This window comes from Doryrhamphus excisus, linkage group LG7 (genome assembly GCF_037039965.1).
Source record: "Doryrhamphus excisus strain RoL-2023G ecotype Guam linkage group LG7, RoL_Dexc_Guam_v1.1, whole genome shotgun sequence".
NCBI classification, from domain to species: domain Eukaryota; kingdom Metazoa; phylum Chordata; class Actinopteri; order Syngnathiformes; family Syngnathidae; genus Doryrhamphus; species Doryrhamphus excisus.
In genome coordinates this window covers 13,415,031-13,441,511 of record NC_136363.1, presented here as the reverse complement: position 1 = coordinate 13,441,511, position 26,481 = coordinate 13,415,031, and the positions used below count along the sequence as shown (strand labels likewise).

The 26,481-nt window shown below is 44.6% G+C and overlaps 1 protein-coding gene across 7 annotated transcripts in view; it reads left to right on the top strand.

Annotated features, from left to right (window-relative positions):
- Positions 1-26,481, top strand: part of LOC131101748 (CUB and sushi domain-containing protein 3) — a 234,036-nt gene that overhangs the window by 86,697 nt on the left and 120,858 nt on the right. For 5 of the 7 annotated variants that reach the window (XR_013627730.1, XM_078792153.1, XM_078792150.1 and 2 more), the window contains exons 4-5: positions 560-757; positions 22,356-22,563. Coding sequence is in view for 6 of the 7 variants with exons in the window: in XM_078792153.1 (XP_078648279.1) it covers positions 560-757; positions 22,356-22,563 (406 nt within the window). In the remaining variant the exon portion in view is untranslated. The remainder of the gene's footprint in view (positions 1-559; positions 758-22,355; positions 22,564-26,481) is intronic. The other 2 variants (XM_078792149.1, XM_078792151.1) reach the window with 2 other exon arrangements.

Below are 26,481 nucleotides of genomic sequence, written 5' to 3'. Positions count from 1 at the left end.
CTGTTCCCAGGAGACCATCCTGTTACTTGACGGGAGTGAAATACTTGTCAAGAAGAGTCTGTTCCGTTCCGGCGACTGCGTTTTCCCAGAATGTAAAGCTCACAACGTTTGGCAGCGAGCGACGAGAGCGCTAAGGCTTCCTTTGCTGTCGGACCCGGCCTTTCCTGGCACACGACGGCGGCACGTGAAGGCAAACATCTGCTCATCTTCACGGGTCTTGTCTGCTCCTGGCAGACTGTTATAATAGCCTGACTTCCCGGAGGGCCTCGCACTCCTTCTCAGTCATCAAGATAAATTGCAACTATTGTTGTAATGCTGTTCCATCCCACCAGGATGCACTTGATTTATAGCCGCTTGTCACACACGTCCCCCGCTGAAATATCGTTTTACGTACGGAACACATGTCACACTTTGAGGTGGTCCATATTGGAAATATTTCGTGTTTATAACCAAAAATGTTTGTTGAAAGCAAAGAAACAAGTACTGGTCCGCAAGCTAGCGCGGCTAAGTTTGTGTCTAATGTGAATCTACATCGTGAAATGTTTGCTCTCCTCCACAGAACTCCACAGCACATCGTGCGGCAACCCCGGCGTCCCCCCCAAAGCCGTGCTAAGCGGCGGCAGACGCTTCGCTGTGGGGGACAGCGTACGCTACAGCTGCGTGTCCGGTTACGTCCTGGACGGACACGCTACGCTCACATGCATCCTCAATGCCGGGAACACGGCTGTGTGGGACTTCCCCGCTCCCATCTGCCGAGGTACAGACCGCTAAGCATGCTTGCGTAGCGCCATTGCTGGGAGGGTTTATCCGGATGTTCCCAAACGCTCAATATGGGCTTCTATTGGAGGAATTTGCGGAGAAAGCCCTTCCCAGGCAGTGCATGTTTGTGTTTGTGTTAAGCTGTGTGTGTCCTTGTTTGCTTAAGGTGTGTGTGTGTGGGGCGGGGTTGGGGGGCTTAGACAGTGGAATAAGAACAGTTTGGTCTATTTTTGTCCCGTTGTTGTATTTCCATGCCTTTTTTCAACAACAACAACAACAAGCTACATTAATGTTGTCAGCCACATTTAAACTGCTTTCCCAATGTTCTGAACTCCTGCTTCCACAGTGGAGTTCTATTGAGCAGACCAATGGTGCCTCACCAACATCCCATAGCTTCTTTCGACCACAAGCGGGTTTAACAGCAGCCCTGCCACTGGGTCTGCTCTCAATGAGGAAATATTCATTTTGAGAGGCTGATATCAGGACATTTACATTTTTAAATTAAAAAAGATGAAAGAAATAAGATCAGTTTAATAATGAATAGGATAATTTATTAATCATCGATTAACCGGTCGCAGTGGAGTTTTTTCCCTGATTTTGTAGTAGAATGGGGCTGTTGATGAATCTGCATTAAGGCCGAGCAGGCACATCGGAATACGCAACCGCTAACGGATCTCCAATTTGTGTCGTGTATCAAACATTCATGCTTTTTTGTACTTGTTGTCGAGTTCAAGCTGTTCTCCCACAAGCGACGTCTCCGAGCCCGGCTTGCGTTTTAGTTTGTTTGATCATGTCGGGCCCCCCCACCGACCCCCTGCCGTGGCCGGGCCCCTCCTACGGTGCAGCCCGCCGTCACCGACACCACGAATGTTGTTATGAAACCACCGAGGCTCACCATGTGTCTCCTTGCGGCAGCTCGCCGCGTATCAACGGCGGGTGATTGACGCCTACCGTGTTTGCCGCCGTGAATGGAAGCAATTAATCGACTTCATTCGGGGTCGGCGTGTTGCGCGTCGTTTGAAAAGCAGAGCATGAATGGGTCTCATGCCGCGATGCTCTGGTAGAGAATGTCATTAGGGGTGACTCATTGGCGGCTCTTCGTGAGCGTTTTTGTTTTGATGCCTCGACTGTCATCGTCACCTGTCACTTTTCATCATCGTCCAATCAGCTTGTGTCTCTGTGTCGTTTTGTGTTGGGGAAACTTGGTGGAGAGGCGCAGCATGGGCTCGACTACAAGAACACCGAGTGATTGATTTCATCCCAAATACATCCACACTGCTTCCCATGCCGGCTTCCATCTCGACTTGATGAAGTTTAATCGTCAGGACGGTTCCAAGTGAAGAGGATGGGTCGGCATCATTATGTAGTCCATAATGATCGTTTTTTTTTACCTGGAATAACAATTGTAACGAAATTGCGACAAAAATATTTTTGTAGTGTAGAAAACCCGTTCATGATGTCCTCATAGGGGTTTTAAACATTATTAGAGCCATGCAGGCATGAAATAACACCCATATAGTCACCTTTCCACTCCTATTATTGATTGTTTACAACACATTGCAACTCTTATGAGACTTTGGGTGGCTACTAATTGGCAAGCTAGCCTTGAATGTATTTCTTCTAAACTTAAAAAGGCATAAATGCAGTGTTAAGGTAATGTCATGTAAGCTAATGTCGGTTCTGTCATTGGTGGCGTCTCTCTCATCTAAAGGGAGACTATTAAAATTGGCAAATAGCTCTTAAAGTTAGCATTTTTCTGATGTTTCTGCCTTGGAATCGAACCGTCCTGCGGTGCATTGCTTTTTAACTTGAAGTTTAGCAAATCTCATCCAGTACAGCAGATGCAATATCTCAGGGTTTAATTTCTCGCCATTGATTTATCCAACACAAACTAGCCGGGCTGGTCCAAAGGAATTTGCACATAAAAGCAATAACGGACTTTATTAAGTCGTGTGAAAAGCGGCCTCTGTGGGAATTGATGCGTCATTCCAGGAAGCAGCGGGAGTGATGGGATGTGGGTTGGGAGGAAAAGCCACTTATCTTTGCTGGATTAGGAAGGTCTGTGTCATCCTGTCAGCCAGGCTAACGGGGGCTAAGCTACCACCATCAACACGGGGCGGCGGGATGAAGGCCCGGGGCTCTTTTTTTTTGGCATACAATAAATTTTAGTTGTGACAAGGCCAGAACCCAGGAGATACATTTTCTTCCTCGTCGAGTAAAACTAGATTTGTGTGTATGTGTGAACACAGGTCACAGTTTTATTTGGATGGAGTTGAAATTTGTTTGGAACAGTATTTGATGTAAACGTGGGCACCAAAATGATGCTTATTTCTTCTATTTTGCTGAAGATATGATCCGATTTTATCATCATACTTCTTCCGAGTGCCTGGAAGTGGCTGACCCCTGAATGCCAGAACACTTGCTCGTCCACCCGAATCCTCGTACACTCTCTGTAGGCAACCGTGATGCTATTAGTGAGCCAAACCATTAACATGTTTTTCATAATAATTCAAAAGTTTGGGATTGCTTGGAAATATTTTTGGCCAGTCTGAGATCTTTTTCTTGGTAGTCCTGCCATGAAATCCAGCATCCTGAAGTCGCTGCTTCACTGTTGATACTGACTGTTTTTTTTACCCTTTAACTGAAACATACCAAAGATGGTGATATCATGGACATATATATGGACATGGACATAAAGTGCAGACTCTCAGCTTTCATTTGAGGGTATCCACATTCAAATTGGATGAAGGGTTTAGGAGTTTCAGCTCTTTAACATGGGCCACCCTCTTTTTAAAGGGACCAAAGGTAATTGAACAATTGGCCAAAAGGTTATTTCATGGGCAGGTTTGGGCAATTCATTCATTATATCAATATAAATGAAGCAGACAAAAGGCCTGGAATTGATCTGAGGTGTGGTGTTTGCGTTCAGAAGATTTTGCTGTGAAGACAACATGCGGTCAAAGGAGCTCTCCATGCAGGTGAACCAAGCCATCCTTAAGCTGTGAGAACAGAAAAAAAGCCATCAGAGAAATGGCTACAATATTAGGAGTGGCAAAATGTACAGTTTGGTCCATCCTGAGAAAGAAAGAAGGCAGTGGTCAACTCAGCAACGCAAAAAGACCTGGACGTCCACGGAAGAATCATTTCCATGGTGAAGAGACACCCCTTCACAACAGCCAGTGACGTGAACCCCACTCTCCAGGCGGTAGGAATATCACTACCCAAGTCTACCATAAAGAGAAGACTGCACTAAAGTAAATAGAGAGCGTTCACTGCAAGGTGACTCATAAGTCTGAAGAATAGAAAGGCTAGATTGGACTTTGCTGAGAAAGATCTAAAGAAGCCAGAATGTTTCTGGAAGAACATTCTTTGAACAGATGAAACCAAGATCAACCTCTACCAGAATGATGGCAAGAAAAAAGTATGGCGAAGCTTGGAACAACTCATGATCCAAAGCATACTGCATCCTGGGTAAAACACAGGGGAGGCAGTGTGATGGCTTGGGCCTGCATGGATGCCAGTGGCACTGGGTCACTAGTGTTTATTGATAATGTGACACAGGACAGAAGCAGCTGGATGAATTCTGCGGTGTTTAGAGACATTCTACCTGCTCAGATCCAGTCACATTCAGCCAAATTGATTGGCTGGGGTTCATAATACAGATGGACAATGACGCTAAACATGCAGCAAAAGCAACCCAGGAGTTTATTAAAGCAAAGAAGTGGAATATTCTTGAATGGCCAAGTCAGTCACCTGATCTCAACCCAATTGAGCCTGCATTTCACCTGTTAAAGACTAAACTTAGGACAGAAAGGCCCACAGCAAATGAAAGCTGCTGCATTGAAGGCCTGGCAGAGCATTGAATGGAGGAAACCCAGCATCTGGTGATGAGTTCAAAACTTCAAGAAGTCATTGCTAGCAAAGGGTTTTCAACCAAGTATTAGAAATGAACATTTCGTTTTCAGTTACTTAATTTGTCCAATTACTTTTGAGCCCCAGAAATGAAGGGATTGTGTTTAAAAACTGCTTTTTGTTCAAATTAAAGCTGAAAGTCTGTACTTGAACTACATCTGAACTGAACTTGTTTTAAATACACTGTGGTGGTGTACAGTACCGAAATTAGAAAAACTTTGTATCCGTCCAAATATTTATGGACCTAACTGTATTTGTCTTCTTGCACAGTTGTGCACCGGGGCGGCACGGTGATCTAGTGGTTAGCGCGCAGACCTCACAGCTAGGAGACCAGGGTTCAATTCCACCCTCGGGCATCTCTGTGTGGAGTTTGCATGTTCTCCCCGTGCATGCATGGGTTTTCTCTGGGTCCGGTTTCCTCCCACATTCCAAAAACATGCTAGGTTAATTGGCCACTCCAAATTGTCCATAGGTATGAATGTGAGTGTGAATGGTTGTTTGTCTATATGTGCCCTGTGGTTGGCTGGCGACCAGTCCAGGGTGTACCCCGCCTCACGCCTGAAGACAGCTGGGATAGGCTCCAGCATCCCCCCGCGACCCTCGTGAGGAAAAGCGGTAGAAAATGAATGAATGAATGAACAGTTGTGCACCATTTTTTCTGTCCTTGTTATTCCAGTTTGTGCTGGTAAGAGATGGCTTTTCTAATCATCTATTAGCCTTGTAAAATAATGAACTTGGATTAGCAGCCATACCAGGAGATTGATGCAGAGGACTGATAGTTATTGATAGTCGGCCTCTATGGAAAAATGTACATCCTTCTTTGAAAATCATCCGATTCATTTTATTTGTGAAATGGAAAAAATGTTTGTGAAATGCCTGATAATTTGTTTTTCTTTGGAAAACAAAGAAATTTGCAAGTGATCCCAAACTTTTGAGCGGTAGTGTATAAGATATACACTTCTCTTCATTTTAAAGTGATTTTGTCACCAAAAAAACAAAAATCCTGTTATTTGAATCCGCCTAATTACAGTGCATTGTTTTATTGTACAAAATCCCGCAATATGATTTATTTTATCCTCTCAGTCGGCTTAATATGTAGCCCGGTATGTTAGGAATGTTTCGACACAGTCCCATATTTGTTTCACCTTCTACTAATCCTCCACTGAATAGGAGCCTTCGGAGCCTCTGGAGGCCTCGTGACCTGCTAATTCTTGCCAACGCTGCACATCAAGGCTGGCAGGCTGGTGTGGCTGACAGGCAGAACGTGTGTCCGCGTGTGTTCCTGATTTCTAGCTGCTGTTGGCTTGTCGTTTGCGGCACTTGCCGACTTTATTTATGTCCCATTAGCAGGCGACAGAAAAGGGGAACGGGAGTGGAGGTGGGAAGGGGAGGAAGCAAGCGAGGGTCATTGATTCAAGTGTAGAAATGCGCCGCAAATTATAGTGGGGGGGAACGGAAATGGTGGCTATTTTGGTGGCGGCGTCTTGCTCACTGTGACGTTCTTCTTATAGCAGAACTGCAGCACTATTGTTGGAATGTTCTACCTCGGTTGTTCTACCACAAAAACAGACGTAAACAAAAAACAGCGGATAGCCAGACCACGCCCCCATACGGCATCAGCCCGAACCCTGCAGATTAGCAGGCACATATGATCATGTAGAAATGCTTGGCTGGGAATAGCATCCATTACTGTCGCCAAGGAGTAGCCCAAGAAGTATGGCAGTACTAATCTTTTCATACGTGATGGCTTGTACGGCCTTTGGAAGATGATTTGGACCGGATGCCAGCGTATTGCGTCATGACCGCCACCAATAGAGGAAGTTAAGAGCCTTTGAACATGTCATTCTTTCCTGCGGCATCAGAAGGTCTTCTGGAAATAGAAAGTGTTTACACCTACGCTATTTTTTTAAAAAAAGCTCAATTCTCTTTTTATCCACTATTGTGACATTTCTAAGGTAAAAAAAAACACGCAGCAGGTTGTGAGCTTGTGTTTGAACAGGTTGTGTGGAAGAAATCATCTCATTAGCTCCCGCTGCCATGGCAACCGCATCAGCACCGAGTCAGACTTTATGGAGCAGCTGGCCTTTCTGCTCCTAAATATAATGGCTAATGAGTAGCATTGGACTCCTGCATCAGGCTACATGTCCATACGTGGATTCATGGCAACGCGATGCTCAAGGGATTCTAACCAGCTTATTGCAACCTTTCTGACATATTTGAATGTAAGCTGGATCTTTACTCAACGCTATGGATATAATATTCAATTATCATGTTAAATCCCACTCATTTCAGCAGTTCTTTCTTCGGCCGCAGAGTCGGTTTTTTTGTGTGTAATAACATCATCGAAAAACATGAATAAGAACACAAGATCCTTAGCTAGCGCTGCAAACGCTAATGTTTAGGATGGAAAAACTACTACTACTTCCATAGCCGTCTTACACTCGCCATTTGACGCTGTTTAACTAGCCGTCTTACACTCACGGTTTGGCACTGTTTAACTGGCTGTCTTACACTCACGGTTTGATGCTGTTTAACTAGCCGTCTTACACTTACCGTTTGACACTGTTTAACTAGCTGTCTTACACACATCGTTTGACGCCGTTTAACTAGCCATCTTACACTCGCCGTTTGACGCTGTTTAACTAGCTGTCTTATCCGTTTGACGCTGTTCAACTGGCCATCTTACACTCACCATTTGACGCTGTTTAACTAGCAGTCTTACACTTGCCATTTGACGCTGTTTAACTGGCCGTCTTATACTCACCGTTTGACGCTGTTTAACTAGCAGTCTTACACTCGCCATTTGACGCTGTTTAACTAGCCGTCTTACACTTGCCATTTGACGCTGTTTAACTAGCCGTCTTACACTCGCCGTTTGACGCTGTTTAACTGGCCGTCTTATACTCACCGTTTGACGCTGTTTAACTAGCAGTCTTACACTCGCCATTTGACGCTGTTTAACTAGCCGTCTTACACTCACGGTTTGGCACTGTTTAACTGGCTGTCTTACACTCACGGTTTGATGCTGTTTAACTAGCCGTCTTACACTTACCGTTTGACACTGTTTAACTAGCTGTCTTACACACATCGTTTGACGCCGTTTAACTACCCATCTTACACTCGCCGTTTGACGCTGTTTAACTAGCTGTCTTATCCGTTTGACGCTGTTCAACTGGCCATCTTACACTCACCATTTGACGCTGTTTAACTAGCAGTCTTACACTCGCCGTTTGACGCTGTTTAACTGGCCGTCTTATACTCACCGTTTGACGCTGTTTAACTAGCCGTCTTACACTCGCCATTTGACGCTGTTTAACTAGCCATCTTACACTCGCCGTTTGACGTTGGTTAACTAGCCGTCTTACACTCACGATTTGACACTGTTTAACTAGCCGTCTTACACTCATGGTTTGACGCTATTTAACTAGCCGTCTTACACTCACTGTTGGACGCTGTTTAACTAGCCGTCTTAAACTCACGGTTTGACGCTGTTTAACTAGCCGTCTTACACTCACTGTTGGACGCTGTTTAACTAGCCGTCTTAAACTCACGGTTTGACGCTGTTTAACTAGCCGTCTTACACTCACCGTTTGACGCTGTTTAACTAGCCGTCTTACACTCACCGTTTAATGCTGTTTAACTAGCCATCTTACACTCCTGGTTTGACGCTGTATAACTAGCCGTCTTACACTCACGGTTTTCAAGCTGTTTAACTAGCCGTCTTAGACTCATAGTTTGACGCCGTTTAACTAGCCATTTTACACTCACCGTTTGATGCTGTTTAACTAGCTGTCTTATCCGTTTGACGTTGTTTAACAAGTCGCCTTACACTCGCCATTTGGCGCTGCTTAACTAGCCGTCTTACATTCATCGTTTGACACCATTTAACTAGCCATCTTACACTCGCCGTTTCACGCTGTTAATAAAGGCATATCTTAATCTTAATCTTAATCTTAACTAGCTGTCTTATGCGTTTGACGCTGTTTAACTAGTCATCTTTAACTAGCCATTTTTAACTAGCTGTTTGACTAGCCATCTTACAATATTGCTGTCATGTTACCCCAGTATTTTGTAAAAGGCAGGTCATGCTTATGCAAGCAATGACGCAGCCACCAGGTGGCGTACTCTCAGCTGCTATGATATGCTGCAATGCATGAATCGTCATGGCAGCGCTTCCTATCCGTTTGGGAATATCTCTCAGCATTCACTTGCGATTTGTGAGACAACTAAGGATATTTTTCCACGTCAATTTTCCGGAAGGCACTTCCCACGGTGGAGTATAATGTGCAGGCTTGGCTCCTGCGTGGTCCTTCAGGTGTAATGATTACATAGCTAATGGTTCCCCGTGGATGTAAAGCTCTGCTGATCCAAGCAGCTGGAGACACACACACACAGGTCGGTAGATAATCCTGCAAAATGAAAGAAAAAGAGAATAAATAAGAGCTAATTCTTCTCGTATGGCGTCTAATATGAAGGTTGACTCGTCGTATATCCTTCCACTGCTATTCTTTTTCTTCCCTGTTGTTGTTTTTTGTATTTATGGATGAGTGAGAATCCATTTATAACAACAATTTCTGTGTTTAGAAGTCCATTATTCACACTAATCACCCTCTCCCTCCCCTCCCCGTCGTCTCCGTCTCCCACAGATCAATGTAGTGTCTTGTAGTGACACTTGAAGTGGTCTTATCTCTCCCCTGCAGACCTGCTCACTGCTTACAACTACTCCAGAAACACACACACTCCACTTGCACACTTCTCAGCATATTTTATTTCTCAGCTCATCCTCTCCTCGCCCCTCTCCTCACCGGAGGCTGATGATGGAGGTGGACTTCACAGTTTTGGTGCTTCGCTACATGCTTACATCCTGTAATTATGTCAGAGCAGGAGTAGGGGCCATACCAGGAGGCCGGTCATCTTCCCCATAAATGCTCTGATCCTCGTCATTATTCTCAGGGGTGGGGTTTAAAACTTCATTATACGACAAAATTTTGGTAGAAAACTCGATTATGAAAATATTTGATAGCTGCAGCCCTAGTATCATCCCTCGGTGGCATATGCAGTATGGCTCTTGCGTTTATTGTTGATAACTAATACTATGAACCATGGGGGGGTGGTTGGGTGTGCCGTCATTGGCAGAAGTCTTGACTGCATAAGCAACAGGCGGCCGCGCTTTCACAATGCAAATGTTTCATTATGTATTGGGAAGGAAAGTAGATGTATACACTCGCTTTTTGTGCTCCATAAGTGAAGCATCCTTGTTGTCAGGGGCGATCACATCATGGCGTCACCTTATTGTCCCAACAAATCAAACTTTATTTTAGTCACGCCTCTGTTTGCGAGCCTGCATGGCCTCCACGCCATCTTCGTCTGGAGCCACCAGGCTTATGTCAGGCGCGTTTTACTTGACTTTAATCTGATTGGATTACAAATGTGTGTTTACCGTGATGCCTCCTCTTCCCGGGATGCTGACACCGCAGCACACACGCATTCCCTCACTGTCACACAAGCTTTTCTTTCACACCCGAACACACAGAATCACTCCCATGCAAGCGTGCACGGCGTACAGTAGCGCTGCTGTAGTCAGCAGGGAATCATTTAGCCGCTAAATGATTCAGGATCTTCACTCTCGTTGTGTATGTGTGCTGCGTGTGTGAAATGTCACACAACACTTGGCTGTAATGAAGATGATGACATTTTCTGGAGGGGGCATTACTTTAAGGAGAAAATGAGGTTAAAAAACATAATTCACGTCAGGCACACCTGAAGAATGGAAAGTGCTCCAATACAAGAGCCCCATGGAAAAGTCAGCCGTTATGAGGATAAGTGCTCCATTTGGATTCGCACGGTTGGTAGCTTTTGTTCTGGCCCTCTTGTGGAGCAAAATTGTAGCCAAAATATGACCGAAAAATCCTTTCTGAGCCACTCAGAGCATCTTTAGGAGAAAATTCCACTGACTGTACGGATAAAATTTGCCAATATATAACGGGAAGAGGTCCAATTCGAGAGTGGCATCAAATCATCTGCTCTTTTTGATGCCATTCATTGACTATGTTTTTTTTGTGGTTGTAGTTTGCATTCCGACGTGAATAAAAAGCCAGTAAAATATTAGAAAGGCTTCTCTTGTGATCCTGATGATGAACCTCACCTACCTGTGCTTGTGCATATTCGTGTGTGCAGACTTTGCCCCTCCAGGGGGGAACGCTGCTGATCGACAGCTCTATCCCCGGTTGTCATGGAGATGATGATGGATGTGTGCGTTGTTGGGCGGGGGTACCGCTGAGACCGCTGTTGTTGGAGCGCTCCTATCCGCATGCATAATGAAGCTTTAGCATAAAGAAACGGAAAGGAGACGCCAACGTGACGCTGACGTGGTGCTTCCCAAGCGGGAGCTGCGTGAAGTAGGACACACGTCATGGGAGACGCGTGCTGGAGACACCTTGGGTGTACTGCTACATTATTAACTCTTTCCGACACTTTTTTGAAGCTATGGAAGCCGGACCACCCGCGGTTCCACACACTTCTGATGCTTTGAAGGAAGGTTTGATGCTGCCCATGCTGATACCGATTGTAGAGGTTTGATTAGCTTGAGAGCCTTTAGCTTTGGCTTACACATCAGTCCATTGCCGTAAGTCAGGGGTCTCAAACTCAATTTACCTGGGGGCCACTGGAGCTAGGGTCTGGGCAAGGCTGGGCCGCATCAGGTTTTCAAAAAAAAATAAAAACGCATTTATTAAAAGCAGAAAAATATACAAACTTTTTCAGTGCTTTGGTTCCGATTTTCTACAATAAAAGCTCTGATAAATCATTCCACTGTTCTCAAATATCTTAATTTTTATTTTTCTGCACAAAATAAGATGAAAAATAAATAAACAAATCAAGAATAAAGAAAATCAATCTATCAGTAATAAATAAATATAATAATAACAATAATAATAAAACGGCAAATAATAAAAACCACATATAGTTGGTGGGTAGACAAATTATTTTTTAAATAATTAAAATTAAATTAAAATGAACAAAGCATTATTAGAGCCCTGTAGACATGACAAAACACGACTATAGTCACATTTATACTCTTTTTATTTACAACATATTGCGCAACTGCAGGGCCTTGAGACACATGCTAACTCGCAAACTAGAGAGCTAACGACCTAAACGGTAGCCTTCAAGTTATTTCCTTTAAACTTAAATAGCCAAAAACTTGCCACTTCCACACGGATAGGGAGGATAACTATTAACAGTTATTTAACCTTTAACATGAACATTAATCAAACGTAATAATTTTTTCTGGGTACATGATACCATACAGCATCCATATCAAACTTGCGCGGGCCGCACTAACATTAAACTTTCATATCAAGGCGGGGGCCTCAAACTAGTGTCCTGCGGGCCACATTTGGCCCGTGGGTCGCGTGTTTGAGACCCCTGCCGTAAGGGGAACTCCACGGGCCGTGTCTGTAGCTCAGCTGTTGCTCCACAAATCCACACAGGAGAGCGTTTGTTTGTAACGAAACAATTGAAAAAAATCTTCACGTTTATTTCCAAAAATACAAACAAAATAGCTGGCTAACACAATAGTTTTAAACTAACTGGAAATAGTCGAAAGAGGTAAGAAAACCGTATGCCTTCTAACGCTCGAAGCGCTGACTGACGGCAAAATGTAAACAAGGAAGTATATGAGCTCTATGCGCTCTTAAAGGGGAAGTACACTTTTTAACAATGTATACAAAATCTCATAAAAACATGAATTCCAATAGACCTTCAAACATGTTTAACTATTATATGAAGTTATAAATGAAATTATGATTGATTAAATTTCTTTGCACTTATATAATTGAATATGTTTTTCCTTAACAATTTTAAGTTTAACTATAATCTGTACTTCTGCCTCTACACCGATCATCCATGAGTGAAATTGGTCAATAGCGACCACGTAGATGAAGTGTTTAAAAGTACTGTTGGCTATTCAGGGGTCACCCTGCCTGTTTGTTGGTCACCAGACGAATCAAACCACTTTTCGGGCCTTATGGGCGCCACGCGTGGATTCAACACATTGACATCCATAGTGAATTGTCCACATCGGCCCATTTTCCTCCGGTCAACTACTTTGATATCCCCATTTGATATCTCTAAACGCCCTAAGCCAAACTGTGGGAGACTCATACAGTTCTCTCTGGTAGTAATAGTAGTAGTAGTAGTAGTAGTAGTAGTAGTAGTAGTAGTAGTAGTAGTGATGTGTAGCGGTGTGTTCCACGCCTGAACCTATTCTCCATTTTGGTGGAAATAAATAGTTTAGTGAGAGTTGACATGAATGGAGAGCCACGCTCCCACTCTTGGAGTGAATGTTTTCCAGAAGTGTTTAAGTGCATCATTAAACATATATCATCGCAAGTGTCCAGTCGCACGACATATTTCGCTCTCCTGCGGGGCAATGAATATTTTAAGTACACATGTTGTGAATATTAGAAGTGCGAGTTGCATTCCTCCACCCCGGTGGACCACTTTAGCGGCATCAATAATTCACATGCCGCTAACTCGCAGACGTGCGGGCCAGGCTAGCCGCTAACACACAAGCATACGAGGACAAAACAGGCGGGGTCAAGTTGCCCACACAAACAAAGCTGCTGCTCGGGCTTCGTGGAAATGAGCTTTTTATGTGTGATTGCACAAAATGGAGGCCGTTTGGAAGGAAAACATTGACAAATGCAATCGGACTTTCCTTCTTGACTCAGGCAGAGGTGACGGTGGCAAGCAGAGATGTTCCAAGTGGGAGGAAAAAGGACAGAAGGAGACACCCCACCCCCCCACGCTAAACACTGCTCAAGATAATATGATTTGTTGTCAGTCCACAGCATTTGTACCATGGTACAAGTCTATCGAGTTGACTGGCATGTACGCATGCATGTGCCAATTATGTCTGATGAACAAGCGCTCTCTGCTTGTAAACAAGAAGCCAGCACCAGAAGAAGAAGAAAGCATCTGCGCTTCTTTATCTTCCATTTGCTCCATCAAACAATCTTCCATCATCATTGTGTTCTTCCACCTCCGTCATTTATTCTCCCAATCTCCCTTTTTGTTCCCGCTAATCCTCCCAATCGCTGTCTTGATCCATCTCTATCCAATATTCATCCGTCTTGGCTACCCCCCCCCCCCCACCCCCGCCCCACGAGCCTCTCTTCCATTGTGACTCCTAATTGGTTCTGCCGTGCCTCCAGCGAGGATGCTCCATGCTTCATCATCCTCCCTTTTTCCTCGGGACCGTCCTTTCTGCTGTCGCTCATGAAAAGTTAGCTGCTGGTGGCGTGAGTTCTGGACAGACGCGTGCCTCCATGCTTGCGTCTCATGGATGACAGTCTCTTCCAGGAAAACAAAAAAGCCGTAGGAAGCTAAAAGAAGTTTGTTTTCTTCCTGCCTTATAGGTCAGATTAGATCAAGTAAAAAAAACAACAATGGGCTTCACAAAGTAACTACAATTAGATTTAACAGCGACAACGTCGCTACGGCGGCTTTGGTTGGCTGTCACTTCTCTTAGTTTTTACTTCTTATAATTGGACAAGACGATGAAAGTTGCTTTTCTGCAACCTTCATCTCCCCATCCTCTCATTCCCATCCTTTTATGACCAAGCCTTGTCCACAGGTTACGCTTGCCCCTTTGTTGGGCCCACAGGCACCCTTGGGGCCCCATTCCTCAACTGCTGGCCCCCTTTTCTACTCCTGAACTGCTGCACACAAAAGAGTGAACATTTCATCAAAACCTACGGGAATGGAAGACGCCCACCAAACAGTTCTCCATTCATTTCAATATGGGGGTTGAATTCCGTACAAGTGAATCGCGAATCGTGAATCTCTACCATGCCCTCAACAAGCTGAGCGTTTTGATGTCAGAACGCTTTGAATGGGTTCAACAATGCAGACAGGAAGAGAGTTGACTCTGCAACTAGCATACACACAAGAGTGTAGAAGAGTGTAACCTCGTAGAAATGAAACGAGCAGATTGCTATATGTGATCATATATTTTTTCAAAAATAAAACCTTGTCTCGTTGTCGTGGAACCCAATCTCGTGTGTAGAGTTGCAGAATCAATTAAGCAAACAGTCGGACCTCTTTAGGACTCCAATCCATCAAGTCGTCCACGTTGAGTCAAGTTAGCTTTGACGTGTCCGCCATGATTCATCCATGAAAGTTGCTTTGTGACGAGACAGGTGTGTGTGACGTTCATCCATCATCTTTTGTGACAGCTCTTTCTGAAAGTGACAGCGATCTGGTCCCACAACTGACACGTTTTCACAGCAGCTTTATTGTTGTGTTTTTATAACGGCTCCTTCTAAAGCGCCTGACCTTTTTGGGACGAGAAAAAAACTTTGCTTTTTTCACGCGTGCTAGAAGTTAATGGGACCCTGGGGACGTTTTGGTTTTTTTAAAGTGTCACGGAGTCCTTATCATTAACATTATGTTTTCTGCAAATTGGTCTTTTTTTGCAAAATATCCACGCACTGGCACCTACACCTGCACCCAATGACATCCAACTGAGAATATCGTTTATGGAAAAAGAAGTCAATATCCAATCAATAAAACATCAAATAAGTAAATACGAGTCGAATAAAATATGTTTTTTTCTCCCAATGAGGTTGTTTTATAAAGAAAAAATATTCATAAACACACACTACTGCTCAAAAGTTTGGGATCACTTGCAAATGCAATTGCAAAGAAAAACACATTTTCATGCATTTCACAATTTTTTTTCCATTTCACAAGCAATTAAAATGAATGAGATGATTTTCAAAGAAGGATGTACATTTTTGCATAGAGGCCTACTATCAACAACTGTCAGTCATCAATCTCCTGGTATGGCTGCTAATCAAAGTTCATCATTTTATAAGGCTAATAGATGATTAGAAAAGCCATCTCTTACCATGCTGTTAACTACTCCCTTCAGAAAGCAGCACAAACTGGGTCTAACAAGGACAGAAAAACGATGCACAACTGAAGAAGACAAATACAGTTAGGTCCATAAATATTTGGACGGACACAAAGTTTTTTCTAATTTCGGTACTGTACACCACCACAATGTGTTTGAAACGAGTTCAGTTCAGATGTAGTTCAAGTACAGACTTTCAGCTATAATTTGAACAAAAAGATTGCATAAAAGTGCCAGGAATTAAAGCAGTTTTTAAACACAATCCCTTCATTTCAGGGGCTCAAAAGTCATTGGACAAATTAAGTATCAATCTCCTGGTATGGCTGCTAATCCAAGTTCATTATTTTATAAGGCAAATAGATGATTAGAAAAGCCATCTAAAAATCGAAACTAAAACTAAAACTTCTTACCATGCTGTTAATTAACTCCCTTCAGAGAGCAGCATAAACTGGACTAACAAGGACAGAAAAACGAAGCACAACTGTGACAAATAAGACAAATATCTGAGTGTGTAGTTTAAGTACTAAATAGTAGCCATCAAACACCAGTGTCAGTATCAACAGTGAAGCGGCAACTTCAGGATGCTGGACGTAATGGCAGGACTGCCAAAATAAAGCCATATCTCAGATTGGCCAAAAATATTTCCAAGTGATCCCAAACTTTTGAGCAGTAATGTAGTGTAGAAACGATTGTTACGTGGCGTGTAGATCCATACCCCGAATGCAAAGGTGCGAGACCAAAAAAGAGTTCTCCTCACAGTGAAAATGAAAAAAAATGGAAACACAGTCGCCTTGGGTGCACCAGCGCCACCTCCTGGTAAAGATAAGGAGCGTTGCTGCACATCGCGGTTCCCCAACATGCGCCCCCTTCTAATCTCATCCACTACTTCCTGTTTTCTCTGGTGGGGATGAGACACATTGATAGGAAGTGTGCCTAAGCGCCACTTTAGTGAGTGCTGCGCTGCAATAAAGTCGCCCCGTCGCCCTTTTTATGTGCACTACAATAACACAACAGCCCCCGCTACCCGCCACTTCCTGTAAATATGATGCACCCCTCCGTAGGAGTCGTTGGGTTAAGCGCTATCAATACTGGTAAGCGAGCGATGGCGGCGTTTTTTTCATCTCAGGCTGGAAATTGAATGTAATCAGTTTAGCGTGAGGTCAGTGTAGGAATTAAAAAGGTAATCAATCAATGACGTCTCACTTTGGATGATGTAGCGCTCTATCACTCTACCGGCCTTAATTGGGCGAAATGTCGGCCCCCGTTAGTTGACTGGCAGACAGCAGCTGCTGCTTGATTTGTGGACAGATGGTGGGCGGTGCTGAAGGTCAGCCTGCTTACTTTCCATCCCTGCGTGTGTGTTTACGTGTGTGTTTGTGACTTTTCCAGTAATATACAAAGCTGGCACGCAAGCGAGGGAGGGACGGTGACCAATATGCTTGTTGACATGATTAAAAGTCTGCAAAAATGCAGCATCAGTGCTTTTCAGACGGTAAACATTTGAGCAGTCGCATTAAAAGTGAAGGCTCAAAGTTGAATGGAGTTATAGGAGTCATCCCTCTTCTGGCTTGATCAAGCAATAATCACTTCATCTAGTTGGCTCTCACCGCCGACACGTCCTGTTGATGTGTGTTTCAAAGTCACTTGGTCACAAAGGAGGGCGTTACCTGGCTGCAACCAGCAGAGGCGCTGTTGAGTCGCTCTCATAGCTTACCGTCTGAAGACGGGCGACATCACATCTTTGAAACACCAAATTCGAACGTTTCAGCACCCCCCACCCACGCACGGGGAGAACATGCAAACTCCACACGGAGATTCCAACCCAGGTCTTCCCATATCCTGACTGTGAGGCCGACAGCATATTGAAGCTAATTGTAGCTTTTCATTCATTCATTTTCTACAGCTTATCCTCACGAGGGTCGCGGGCAGTGCTGGAGCCTATCCCAGCTGTCTTCGGGCGAGAGACGGGGTACACCCTGGACTGGTGGCCAGCCAATCACAGGGCACATATAGACAAACAATCATTCACACCCACATTCATACCTATGGACAATTTGGAGTGGCCAATTAACCTAGAACAGTGTTTTTCAACCCTTTTTGAGGCATGGCACGTTTTTTACGTTGGAAAAATGTTGTGGCACACCACTAACCAAAAATGTTACAAAATGTCACCATGACCTCACACGTGCTTCAATAAGTCTATCGGAGGAACAAGGTAGGTGTTGCCAGTAGCCACGTTTACATGATGAGTTTTTCTCTCTCCAAATGACCTTTCGGGAAACAATGGTATCCATAGAAAGGAATATTCCAATCTCTTGTCTACATGCACCGCTATAATCACGTCACCAACATCACGGGATACCGACTTCCCCAGTTTTTTTTTCACTTGTTGGAATAACTCCGTATAGCCAGTTTTTTTTTGGCCTCCATTTTTAAAAGTGAAGAAGGTCTGGATCTGCGTGTTACGTCGTATCTGAGCATGCGCTGAAAGAACGCACCCGGGATGCGTTCAGGAAAAGATCAAATTCAATCTTGCTAATATTTTATAATTAAACTCGGGACATGTTTTATATAGATATATATTTTCTTTTTTAATAAAACTGCACTTGTGAATAAAGTATAGAAAGGTTTAGATTCTGTTCCACAGATGGCGCTAATGCACACCAAAGCTGCTTGCCAACCGCCAATAAACAACAGAAGAAGAAAAACACCATGAAGAAGAACGCACCCTGACAAATTTCCGTTTGAGCGGGTACAAGATACCTGAATTGGATTGGGGAAAGGAATAGTCCATCCCTGTTCAATTCTTTCCGTTTGAGCAAATATACCAAATGCAATTGGAATATTTGGGTCCATATATTCATGGCTATTGACATAATATTTGCAAATGACGATTAATAAATGTTAATTATAAAAAGTGATATTGGATAATTCCTCATGGCACACCTGACGGTTTCTCAAGGTACACTAGTGTGCCGCGGCACAGTGGTTGAAAATCACTGACCTAGCATGTTTTTGGAATGTGGGAGGAAACCGGAGTACCCGGAGAAAACCCACACATGCACGAGGAGAACATGCAAACTCCACACAGAGATGGCCGAGGGTGGGATTGAACTCGGGTCTCCTCGCCGTGAAGTCTGCGCGCCACTCGTCCACCATGCAGCCCCAATTGTAGATTTATCTTCCTAAATCACGCATAAAAATGGTCAAATGAAGTTAAATAAATATACTAGGCATTCGGAAGACACATTGGATGACCTGGTGATTTATGGTATTCTACAATGTTTTTTCAGGTTTCCAGACTTTTTGAGGTCAATAGGCCTCATCTAACATGTAACTACTGAGCAGGTTTTTCATGAAATAAGCGAGTTGAATGGTTCTTCCATGTTGAGACTGTTGCAACCGCACCAAAGAATCCAATTCAGACGTGGAGACTAACTATCCACTCCTGTTTCCCCGTCCTCTCACAAGGACTTGTGGCATTTGATCAGGTCTTCTTCTCTCCCACTCACGTTGCTTTACCATAAAAGTTCCCCACAGCGCCGTCATGAATATCTCAGTTACCGCGGGATTCCTTCTTGATCTGTCTCGCTGCGTGCTTCCTGGAGCTCCCCGCCGCTCGCTGCTGATTGTTGTAGTTCTTTCTCCGACACACCTTTCCACCTGACCCCTAAGCCATCTCTTGTTCGCATCGCTCCAATAGGACAGATGCATATCGGCGTGGCCCGCCACTCAAAAGCCACATCAGCGTGCTGTCAGCGTGAAGGGATTATAGGCCGTCTACATCATCCCTTCCCGGACTCGAGCGTGCATCTATCCTTCCCCGCCGCTCTCTTATCTCCTCCATATGCCTATCCATCAACCTCCCTTCCTGCTTCCTCACTGTGGTCGCCGCTCCACGTGCAGACATCAGTCAGTCTCGGCCGTTGGTGCCGCGTGTGGCTGACATGGATACGCATTCATTTGCCAGACATCCCAGCGCATTCATATGTATGTTTTCCCTCAATATGTTGCACTGTCACGCTGCACGGATGCACAGCGGATGTCTGATGCCAGGTGGGATTCCTCGGGTGGCACGTCAGAATCAGTCCCCCCGCTTAGGTAGGATACTCAGGAATGTACATGGATGCATTCAATACACATACGTCTTTCCATTCTGTAGCCACAAAAATACTAATCCATCAGTAAAATATACCCCGCTGAAATATATTTGGTATGTTTTACCTGTACGTGTTTATAGTACTACAAATGTACTGTACTGCAGGCTAAAACTCAAATCTCCACCCCTGACGTCACTTCCTGTCCTCCTTACGGAACATTTACTATTAACACGAGATTTATTTGTGTCTTAAACGGCTTATGTTGTCTTATTATGTCTACTATAGGGGTGTTGTTTCATGTCTAAAGGGCTCTAATGTTTAAAACCATGTTCAGAAGGTCGTACACATGTTTTCCTATGAAATAACCCATTTATAAATAAGGAATCCTACTTCACAGAAATGCACTTCTCACTGGTCTGGAGCCAGTTAACCGGCAGGGATGACTTCCTGTGTATTTCTTCCTGGTGTGGTGGTAGAGGACGCCAGCAGGGGAGGGAGCCGAGTGAAAAGCAGAAAAAGGGCAAAAGTGTAGCCTGCTGATGTGATCGGAAAGGAAGGCAAAAAGGCTCATACTGCTGCTTCCACACACACACACACACACACACACTTCACTTCCTGGTGTGGGTCAGTGCCGGGTTGCCCAAAGACAAGTTCAGCCTCCACAGGTTGCCGTGTGCAATAACAGTTCGCCGCTAAAGTGCAGTCGCTCAGAAAAAACCTGACTCACTGATAGATTAACTCGGGTTGGCCCCCGCCATGCTCCTCTCCTCACATGGAACACCCCGACTGGCTGCCGAGATGTTCCGTAACACAACCCGAGTAACAGCCCACTGAGGTCTTCATGATGGCCACATGACAGACGCTCACCTGCGTCACTCACTTTCTCACCTTCTGGGGATTGTTTGTGGACAGTCCACACCCCCACACACCACCCCCACCCTGTGACACCTGGGTGACTTCAGGCTTGCACCTCAAGGTGTGAAAGCGGCTTTAGTGTGTGTGTGTGTGTGTGACACCTCCAAAGGTGACCAATGTTGACACTGTCTCAGTGTGGAGTAAAAATAAGGCGGTAATTACAACTATGACCTTTACAATAATCCGCTTTTGATGGACAATGGTTTCCTATAGTGGAATAACACCATGCCCCCCCCCCCCCCCCCACGACCCCACCCATCACCGGCTTTAGTCTTCAACAACGATTAAGATATGCCTTTATTCGTCCCTCAGTGGGGAAATTTGATTGCTGGACCAGCCAGGAACACGTGGTTCTCTCCATACGACACTGACATGGAAACAGGAGTTCAGAACGAGCCTTTGTTGCCCTTATTGTCACAAGCGAGCACAGCCCTCACAGGACAATACTTAGAGTAGTCAGCGTACAGCTTGTGCAGCTTAGTTCCTGTCCCCACCCAGCTCTTATCGTCCTAAGCCGGCCATGTGGTCTCCATGTGTGCTGGTACTGTAAAGTACTGTAACGTAATGTACTGTAAAGTACTATAAGGTAATGTACTGTAAAGTACTGTTATGTACTGTAAATGTCTTGCCTGCAACTCTTTCAATAAACTTTAAAGACGCGCACAAAATGTATTTTCCGACATCATTTGGAGTATTTATAGTTTGGACTCTGGCACTCGCTTCTATTTGTTGTGTTTCATCCCGCGTCTCGCTTGCGTTTCCGTCTGTCTGCCCCCCCCCACCCCGTGATCCCGCTTCTATTCCTGGCTGGAGCCGTGCTATATGTGCTGTAGTTTCCTGTCTGAGTCTGTGATGTGTTTGTGTTTTATTATCGTCTTGATTCTTTTTCGTGTGTGTGTGCGGGGGGGGGGCACAGTCAGCCAACAAAGTGCGTGGGCGGAGTCTGGCTCTGTCCCCGCCCCTGCCCTTGTCATGTGCACACGCTCCGCCCCCCAAGGCAGCCTGGAGCGTGTGCACCTGACCACCCAAGGTCGTCTGAAGGACTTTTTCCGAGTGCACTTTGACCTTTTATTCCTCCAAAAGTGTCAAACGGCCCATTTTGTGTTTGTCGTGTACCACGATGGCCTCCTTGATGTCGACCTACAAATTCTATCAGAGTATTTGAGAGGTGAAGATGCTTTCCACATTGTATCTGTGGTCACTGGGGCTCCCATTGAAACACATTGGACTCATGCGACTGATGTCCCAGTGACGCACCAAAGGTCCAATGTCGTCCAATGTGTCCCCCTTTTCCGTGTATAAATTCTATGTTTATAATTTATGTGCACAGCGCAATCCATGTGTCTTTATCTGTTATGCAACCAGTCCCAGTCTCACTCGAAGCCAATTGGACAAAAGGACAAAAAGGTGGTGATTGGAGGCGAGGGCGGCGGCCCTCTTGGTGTCCACCGCAGGAACTGCAGCCTAAGCCTCTGCAGATTTGGGGACAAGAGCCCGTTTGTGGTTCAGCCACATTGGAAGCAAAGTCAGCTGATATGGGGAGAGAGAAGGCAGGGTGTTGGGCTGGCTGACCAGTACACCTGCCGCGTGTACTGGAAATTAGTTTTCCAGCACACCTTGTACTTTTTTACATACAAATATACATTTTTACTAATTGAGTCTCAAAAAAAAAAAAAAAAAGTCCGCCCCTCAGTCCCTCCTCCTCTCCCTAACCCAGGTTTTTCTATTTGTCACTCTGATTTGATTGACAGCTGAGGACACATGTGGGGGCACTGTGAGGGGCGGCAGTGGGGTGGTGACCAGTCCCGGTTACCCCGGCAACTATGGTAACCAGGCCGACTGTACTTGGATCCTATTGGCCGAACCCGGAGACACCATCTCTGTCGTCTTTACAGACTTCCACACCGAGGAGAAGTATGACTACCTGGAGGTGGAGGGGTCCGAACCACCGACCATTTGGTGAGTGATGCTTATTGTCTTTATAGGGGGGAGAAGGGGGGGGGGCGTTCAGTATTGTGTTTTGTAATATTGTTATTGCAGGTATTTATTAGGTGTGTCCCAAGAGTCCCTGTTCAGAAAAGAACAGTCCGGTGGACAAAAAGAAATACATTGATTAGTCACACAATTAATGACAATGAGTTAGATCATTTTGCCAGCCTCGATATATCGCCATGTTGTTTTCATGTCCCATGTGATGAATATGTTGATTGTCCTATTAGAAACTTGATGATTCTTCTGTTCAACACGATGATGCATCGCCGGGCTTGTCCCGCCTGCACTGTTGAAAGGAAAGTAGCCAAACTAGCGATGAAAACATGTTTGATAGCTCAGAGTTCTTCAAACACCATGCGTGCTTTCATTTCTGCGTCCTTTCTGAGCTCTGCTCTTGTTTCTCTTGCAGAAAAAGTGCAAAGATCAATTCCAAGCAAGAAAAGTTGTGACCTATTTTGTTGCCTTTTGCATCTCTTTGGTGCGTTTTGTTTTACACAAACACGGTAATCTAATTAGCATTCTGTAATCTAATTACACACCTTACTTTGATTTTTCTCTTACTCGCAATTTGATTAAGCAACGTCTGGCTGCACGTCGGAGGCTGATTTGCCGCAACGCGCCGTTTCCACACCGTCGTGCATAATGTGCGTTTATTTGCGTTGTTAGCCTTCGGGCGGCACGTCAGGGCCTCCTTAGAGAATGCAAATGCTTGTTGTTGGCTTCTTTCATGTTTACACAGCTGTTAAAAAAGTAGTAGGTGGGGGTTGGGGGGGGGTTTCACGTCTCCCAACAGCTCGCCTTTTTGGCTGCTAATTTTAATCCTGTACAGAACCTGTGTTAAAGTCAAGCGGCGGCGGATTAACACGTAATTGCTTACACGCTTGTAATGTAATTGCAGTATTCTCATGCTGTTTGACACGTTTCCTTCAAGCGTGTGCGTCCTTTCCTTCAAGCGGGTGTGCTTTGCCGCCCCAGTGGTCCTTCATTCTGCTCTCACGGCCCTTCCAGAATCTTAGCTCGTACTCCTTTTTCCCTGCATTCATCCCTTCTCCCCTCAGACATGACTACATAATAGTCTTGTACATCCCAATTTGGCTTCCCGAGCCCCGACAAGGTGGATTTGGTAAATGTGAAGGTCGTGGGTAGGCCTCTCCGCAGGGAAATAGTGCGTGTTTACAATCATTTGGCCGGTAGAGCGCGCCGCTAATGGATTCCCAAGAGACGCCACATTGACTCGTGTCTTTTCCAATGTGGACTAGCTTTTATAAACGCCGCCAAACTGCTGCACCAACAAATGATGACAAACGCGTACGCCACAACACTTGCTACTTTTGCGACAGCTTCCAATCTATTTTTGGTGGCGTGATACAGTCATGTGACGCCCCACGGTGTAACGCTTCCACTCCTCAACCGCTGCACACAAAAGGATGAAAATGAGTCACTTCTGCTGTGTTGCCTGTGCTATCACTTTTCTGACACGTCCCGCACAAGGTGGTGCCATTATTAAACCCTGTCAGTTGACCTGACTTGAAATTTATCACAGAGCTGACGTTAGCTTGCTAACAGCTAATAAGCTGAATCATCACAACATTTTATGAATATATTGCTATTATCATTCTTATTATTTGCCAAGTACTGCAGTCCCCTTTGCCTCAATCCCTTACAGATGGGATTATTCAACACTGAAGTCCTGAATAATAATAATAAATAATAATAAAATAATAATATATATTCATTCATTCATTTTCTACCGCTTTTTCCTCACGAGGGTCGCGGGGGTGCTGGAGCCTATCCCAGCTGTCTTGGGGCGAGGGGTGGGGTACACCCTGGACTGGTGGGCAGCCAATCACAGGGCGCATATAGACAAACAACCATTCACACTCACATTCATACCTATGGACAATTTGGAGTCACCAATTAACCTAGCATGTTTTTGGAATGTGGGAGGAAACCGGAGTACCCGGAGAAAACCCACGCATGCACGGGGAGAACATGCAAACTCCACAGGGTGGAATTGAACCCTGGTCTCCTAGCTGTGAGGTCTGCGCGCTAACCATAATAATATATATAATATATGTAATAATTACATTGTCAGTTCTCTTGATCTAAAGACGTATGATATGTAAATATAGCTAGGCTATTATGTTTTATGCTACATGACGTTATGCTACATTATTTAGGTTAAACTGTGTTCCGTTACGCTACATTTTATTGGGTTATGTTTTGCTAAGTTAGCTTACGCTATGATGTGTACTACTCTGCACTGGTCACTAGGTGTCAGTAATGTCTCTGTAATGTTTGCGTGCTACTGTATGTCTGTAGTTCCGTGCTATCCATTAGGTTATGCAGGTGTACCTAATATTGTGACCAGTGTGCATCTATAAGTACATCCTGTCAGTCCGACGGGTCTACCCGGCGACACGCCTTCTGACGCATTACTAAAGGTCTTTTAACTTCAGCTCCCAAGCTGCCATAGCTCATTTCTACCGCTCCTAATCGCGAATGCTTTTAAAAAGACCAAAGTCGGGTGTCCAACATGCGGAGGCATCGGCATCAGAGGCGAGGTGACAGGCTGTCAAGTATAAGATCGCTAAACAGCGGGCTACTTCCTGGACGCCAGCGCCTCTTGACGCGACAGATAGCAGATAAACGGGACCTTCTTTCAAGGGCGACTGATTGTGAAACAACAGAAAAAATGCAATACTTGCATTTGTGTGTGTGTGTGTGTATGTGTGTGTGTGTAAATGTTAGGCTAGGATTACAGGCACTTAGCTCATATTGATATACTCCTCTGGCAGGCATCAGGACCCCGTTCTGCATACCAATGAGGATGCCTCATCAAGTGCCTGCATGGAGATAGGCCGTTTTTGCGCTCCTGCTGCTGTTGTCTGATAAACACCTTACAAATTTGCGTTATTAGTGTGCGTGGCCGTTAGCTTCTTGTTAATCGCCGCTGGTAAAATTAGCATTTTTAGCAATTAGCATTCTTTTTTTTGTCTTTTGCAAATTGCCAGTGGAAATCGGTAAACAAGCACTTAAGGGGTAATTTGCCAGCGAAACCGGAAAGTGACCCAGTTTGGAGAAAACCTGCAGCAGCAACAACAAAAAGGTTTCAAACCCTTATCTTAAAAATGTACATTTATTGTAATGAAGAATATTTGTTGTTTCCTTTTACATTGCTAATAAATTAGCTTCTGTGTTTACTAGTAAATACCAACACAGCATCTGTCCACCAGCGAGCAGCTGATGTAGTACCTGCACTCACCTGTGAGAGGCAGTGATGAGCCGCTGTTCTACAAAATGAAGAAGCTATGCAAGCTAGCAAACTATGTCACACTGGGAATGTATTGCTATTTTGATCCTTAAAAATAGCAAAGAACTCCTGTCACATAGAGCAGATATTTACAAACAGCAGTCATTCTGTTTTAGAGTAGGTGCTTAAAAAACAGCTAAGCCGTCCTGTCACATAGAAGAGATGCTTAAAAACAGCAATGCCTTCCTGTCACATGGAGATGCTTAAAAACAGCAGACTCGTCCTGTCACATTAGGAGATGCTTAAAAACAGCAGAGCCTTCCTGTCACATGGAGATGCTTAAAATCAGCAGAGCAGTTCTGTCACATAAAGGAGCTGTTTAAAAACAGTAGAGCCGTCCTGTCGCTTAAAGGAGATTCTTAAAAACAGCAATGCCTTCCTGTCACATGGAAATGCTATAAAACAGCAGACTAGTCCTGTCACTTTGAGGCGATGCTTAAAAACTGCAGACTAGTCCCGTCACATAAATGAGATGCTTAAAAACAGCAGATTTGTCCTGTCACATTGAGGCAATGCTTAAAAACAGCAGACTAGTCCTGTCACATGAATTAAATGAAATAAATTAGCTTCTG